The sequence below is a fragment of the Microtus ochrogaster genome, chromosome 16, assembly GCF_000317375.1.
Source record: "Microtus ochrogaster isolate Prairie Vole_2 chromosome 16, MicOch1.0, whole genome shotgun sequence".
NCBI lineage: Eukaryota > Metazoa > Chordata > Mammalia > Rodentia > Cricetidae > Microtus > Microtus ochrogaster.
In genome coordinates, this window is record NC_022018.1 from 29,584,193 (window position 1) to 29,590,063 (window position 5,871).

The 5,871-nt window shown below is 37.0% G+C and overlaps 1 protein-coding gene across 2 annotated transcripts in view; it reads left to right on the forward strand.

Annotated features, from left to right (window-relative positions):
- Positions 1-5,871, forward strand: part of LOC101988440 (prostaglandin-E(2) 9-reductase-like) — a 24,249-nt gene that overhangs the window by 11,383 nt on the left and 6,995 nt on the right. For both annotated transcript variants that reach the window (XM_013349058.2, XM_005354916.3), the window contains exons 2-5: positions 359-526; positions 1,521-1,637; positions 3,888-3,965; positions 4,340-4,462. In XM_013349058.2, coding sequence (XP_013204512.1) covers positions 371-526; positions 1,521-1,637; positions 3,888-3,965; positions 4,340-4,462 — 474 coding nt within the window. In that variant the 5' untranslated portion in view covers positions 359-370. The remainder of the gene's footprint in view (positions 1-358; positions 527-1,520; positions 1,638-3,887; positions 3,966-4,339; positions 4,463-5,871) is intronic.

Genomic DNA, 5,871 nt, shown 5'->3' on the forward strand with positions numbered 1-5,871 from the left:
CTGTGCACATTGTCTTGTGGTTGTTTTACTTTATAACCTTATTCTATAAATAACAAGCACCGTTACAGCTGTATACTGAGTCCTGGGAATCCTCCCAGCAGATCACTGAACCGGGAGGAGTCCCTGAAGATCTTGGATGGCAGTGATTAATGAATGTCTCAGTCTGAAGACTTGGCTCAGATGCCGAATTCTCATTATGTGAGAGGAAAAGGGCTGGGCAAACCTGAGACGATGCAACACTCCCAAGACAGAACTCACTTAACACAGCAGAAACTTGTGATTTTGTAAAGTAACTAGCTGTTTCAGAATTAATTCAATCACACGAATCTCAAGATATTCCCTATGGTTGCTTTTCTAGGTTCCTAAGAGTATGATTACAGAGGCCACCAAGATAGGTATAGATGCTGGATTTCGCCATATCGATGCAGCTTATATGTACCAAAATGAGGAAGAAGTAGGGCTGGCCATCCGTGACAAGATTGCTGATGGTACTGTGAAGAGAGAAGATATATTCTACACTTCAAAGGTATTGTACACATATGGTATGCTGGTGTGCAAATGAATGAAATGCTAGTATGATTTGACCAGTAGTTGAATTAGGCATATTAGTCTACTGTTTAATTACATATGCTAAACTGGTGTTGAAAACAGAGGAAGCTAATGGATCTCTGCTCACCACTGTGTTTGAATTTGTAACCTTAGGGTAAAATTATTTTGTTATTTTGATTCTCATCTAAAAACAGTGTGATTTAACATGGACAGAACTATGATAAGACTGGCATTTTAGAAAATCTCATATTTTATCTCTTGGGTGACAAATATTACTTAAGTTTCTTAATATCCATTTTCACTTTCATTGGTGATAGAGAAGAATAAAAATTTGCGTCCTGGGGCTGGAGCGATGGCTCAGAGGTTAAGAGCACTGGCTGCTCTTCCAGAGGTCCTGAGTTCAATTCCCAGCAACCACATGGTGGCTCACAACCATCTTTACTGAGATCTGGTGCCCTCCTCTGGCATGCGGGTATACATCGAGGCAGACTGTTGTATACATAATAAATAAATAAATCTTTAAAAAAATTTGCATCCTAAGTATCTCATGAAACATTGATAGAGTCTTGTATTATGTCTAATATATGTTAAAATATCAAAAATACTTCCTTTCACTTATGTAAATGATAGGAATATTAACTCTTTCTTATTGGCTGAATGAGTGAAAGGATAAGAGAGAAACCTCCCTTGTAAACTCTTGTGAAATATAACTCAGAGAATGATTGTTATTATTATTATATCCAATGTTACTCAAGTATTAATTTTCCTATTGATTGACCAATACACCTCAGGTATGTATCAGACTTGACATTAACATATTAGACAATGGAAAACTTAAGTCTAGCCAGAGTATTTTTGCTCTGTGGTCACCAGTTTCTGATCAGTTGAAAAAGACTCAATTTTGGGTAAAAGAAGTCCACAAATTTGGGCAGTGTGTTCATGTATCACAGCTCTCATTCTAATAATTGCAGCTCTCCTCCACATGCCATAGGCCAGAACTGGTCCAGGTTTGTTTGGAAAAGTCACTGAAAAAGCTTCAGCTGGACTATGTTGACCTCTATCTTATTCATTTCCCAGTGCCAATGAAGGTAAGCTAGTCAACATCTTCATACCTATTTCACTCCAGTGCTCAGCATGAACTTTAATTTCGCTGGTGATTTATTTAGATAAACTGATAAAAAATTAAATGCGGAGAAATTTGGAACCCAAATCACACTAGATTGATGGATTTGGAAAACTCTTTAGAAATTCTCTGTTTATAGGGTTTTCCTTTGTTCTATCTTTTCCCATTGGTAGTAAATATGGTTTGATCATGGTTGTTTATATTGAATGCCTTGTCCGCACCTTCCAGTAAAAATTCATCATGAAAATAAATATGCTTGCATCTATCCTCACTTCAAACTGTGGTTCTTTTACATTTAATATTTTTATGTTAATCTCTTTAGTTTTGTTTTTTTTTTTTTAAAAGGGACTGGCTTTGAACCTGCTGTGTTACCAAGGCTAACACTGAGTCCACATCCTTTGGCCTCAATATGCTAGTATTGTAGATATGTGTCCTCAAGACCACTGATCTCTCTTTTTTTTTTAATTATTTGCCTTTTGACATCTGAAAACTACACAAACCTAGGCAATGGCAAGCAGCAAGATTATTTTAATGAATAAAGTGCAGTGTCTTAGGAGATCATATATCCCTATTTTTGAACGGGTCCTAGCTGTGTTGATCTGTTGGCCTCCTTTGAAGGCTTTGATTACCTTTCCTCAATCACCTGAGTGCCGGGATGACAGGTGTGTATCAACAGGTCTGGTGCATGACGAATGGTTTGGAATTTTTTTTTTTAATTATCTGGTTCTCATTGAGTAGTTCCTCAAAATCCATGACTTTATTTTATTATCTGTAAGTGCAAATAAGAGTAATACCATATAACTCATAGAGAAAAAAGTAGATTACATGAATTATATAGTGCCTGGAACATGGAGAGTACTTTTCAAATATGTTTTAATATTTGCAAAATAATCCTTAATAAAACAAATCTTAGTCCATGCCTAGCAATAATGGAAATTTTACCCATCATGATATTGTTTAGTCAACTAAAATGACATTTGACTACTGATGTCTCCCCTGTGACTCAATCCCCTTTGAATGGCCATTGACATGCTGGACTAAGAATGATTTTTAAAAAAGCTTACAATTATACAGAAGATGATGGCAGACATAAGTCACAATATATTGAGGGACATTGCTTGAGGTTAAAAAATATATTTTCTCCTTAGAATGTTTGATCTTAAGACATGGAAAACAGATTCCTCAGTAACCACATTTAGTGTTCTGCAAAGATCCACATTCCCAAGAATTAATGGGTCACACTTCCTAGTCAGACCAAGGATTTGTCTATACTTTTGTCTGTCATTAACAGGGCTGCAAATGGAAGCCCTCTCTGTGAGGAATTTCTGTGTGTTCAGCAATCTACAGATGATACTTGTTACTACTGATAGTGGTTTTTATTCTGACTTAGTTATTGTTGAATATAGAGAAAACTAATCTAAAGAGATATTCTGATCACAGTGTCCTAGCTACTTCCCTAGTTCCATGTTTTCTTTTTTTCCTTAGTTCATACTTCTTATAACTGAAAAAAGTCTACAGACCCAGAATTTATTTGTTTATTTACTTGCTTATTTTTGAGACAAGGTTCCAAGTAGCCCATCAAGTAGTGAAGGATGACCTTGAAATTTTCATCCTTCTACCTTCATTTCTTCAGACCTGAAATTACAGCCTTGTACCACCATATTTTAAATGTAGAGCTGGTGATTGAACCTAACTAAGGCCTTGAGAATACTATATTGAACACTCTATATATCTACCAGCTAAGTTGTATCCCAGTCCCTTGGTGGACAAGTGTTTAGCTGCTGTATCTAACCTCTGACCTTTGAAATGCTCAGGCAAAGTAACACTGATGAGAACAATGATTCTGTAACCATGTTAAGACTACAATTTCTTATTTACTAGGGATCATGACCTTTGAAACTAGTGACTTTTTTCAGTGATAGATGTTCCTTCAGGGGATATCACACTGGTATTAAACAATAATGCAAGACAAATAGTATAACTGTAAAGATCTGGGAAATTTTGTGAATTAACACATATAATAGATGTGAGAGAATAAAAGAAATCTGTTACTTTATATATTCCCTACAATTTCATATGCAAAGCCTTTTGCTGATGTAAATTGTGGCATGCTGGTCTGCCTGACTTATGGAGTAGCCTTCTGTGTACTAGGGAACATTGCAATGTGGAAGTCATGACACTGGTGAAATGGTGACAATGACTGTTTATATTCTAGCCAGACAACAATCTTAATCCAACAGTTGAAAATGGGAAATTATTATTTGACACAGTGGATCTCCGTGACACTTGGGAGGTAAGTACTGGGAATACAGAGCACAGGGGAAGTTAAGAGAGGGACTCAGGTCTCATCACATGTAAGAGTCAGATATGGATCTTCAGATCATGAAACACATGATCTTTTCTAGGGTTATTTTGCAGTTGCAGGTAGGACAGCATAATTGGAATATATTGGAGACTACTGGAAAAGTATTGGGAGAAATATGTTTCAATATATGATTTCTTAGGTGACCTAAGGCATTCACTCTGTCTTTATCTTCTGCCCTTATTTTAAGCTGGTTTCTCTCTTTTTAATAATTAGTGCATATGTTTTATTTTCCTTTCTTTGTATTTATAACCATCTCCAGCCACTTTCATAAATTATTTTTTATCAATTTTCCCCTGACCCAGGCCATGGAGAAGTGTAAGGATGCAGGGTTGGCCAAGTCCATTGGGGTGTCCAACTTTAACCGCAGGCTGCTGGAGATGATCCTGAACAAGCCAGGGCTCAAGTACAAACCTGTGTGCAACCAGGTGAGCATCTACAGTATTTTTTCTTCTGCTCTTCATTCTTTTCTTTTTTTATTACTAGCCACAGTCCTCTTCTCTTATTTACCTGAACTTCGTGGAGCAGAGAATGCTGATTGTATTTCTGCTTGGTTGTTTGTGGAAAAGCCTGGGAGTCACAGTGCTTCTGTGCATGCAAGAATATGGAAATGTAAAAGGATTCAAGGAGGGTTGCACTGGGTAATACAGAAAAATGACTAAAAGCTGCAAGAATGAAAGCCACGGAGGTGGCTAGAGCAATGGCTTGGTCATTAAGAGCGATGACTCCTCTGAAAGAGGTTCATTTTCCAGCACCCAAATGGCAGCTCATAAGTCCATTTCTAGGGGACCTGACTTCCTCTACATGAGCTTAATTCTGACTTTGTAGGGAAAGTTTTATAATGTTCCTTCTCTTTCTAGTTTACACAACAGTTTGAGGAGCATTGGTGTCAGTACCTTGTCTTGGTTGCTTTCTATTGCTCTGATTAGAGACCATGGCCAAAAGAAACTTGGAGAGTAATGTGTTTATTCCACTTTGCAACTTATAGTCCTTCACTGAGGGAAGTCAGGGCAGGTTCTTGCAAGCAGAAACCTGGAGTCAGGAACTGAGGCCGAGACCATAAGGAAGACTGCTTACTGACTTGCTCTCGTGGCTTGCTCATCCTGCTTTCCTATACACTTAAGTACCACCTGCCCCGTGGTGGTGTCTTCTCGTGACATCAATCATTCATCAGGAAAATGGCATACGGATTTGCCTACAGGCAACCAATAGAGGCATTTTCTCAACCGATACTCCTATTTCTAGATAACTCTAGCTTGTGTCAAGTTCACAAATGCTAACCTGAACATTTCTCTTTAAAGGTGTGGTCGAATTCAGTACTGAATCCTTCTGGGCCTGGGTTTCTGCTCGTTTACATTAGTTGGATTGCTATTATCGATTTTGTCAATTGTTTACATATTTTCACTTACTTTGGTAAGACATATGTGTCTAGGGATTTGCTTACTTCTAGATTTTCCAGCTTTTTTAGGATGTAAATTCTCAAATTATGCTGTAACAATCCTCTGGATTTCATTGTGTCTGTTGTAGCTTCCTCTCTATCTTCTATAATTTTAATAATGTGGTCTCTCATCTCTTCTTGTTATTCAGAGAAGGTTTTTTTTTTTTAAAAAAAAGATGTTTTCTTTTGCTTCAATTATTACTCTCCTGTCAGGTGATAAATGTCTATGGGGAAGTCATGTTTTAACACAGGTTCCCATAATTGAAATCTATTTCATACATCTCTTAGTATATTTTTGCCTGAATTATCTGTTTTACTGGGGTGTTTCTGAGGTTAATTTTTTATTTTAAGATACTTGTTTGGTTTTTTTCTTCATTGGATTCTGAAAGTATGGAATAT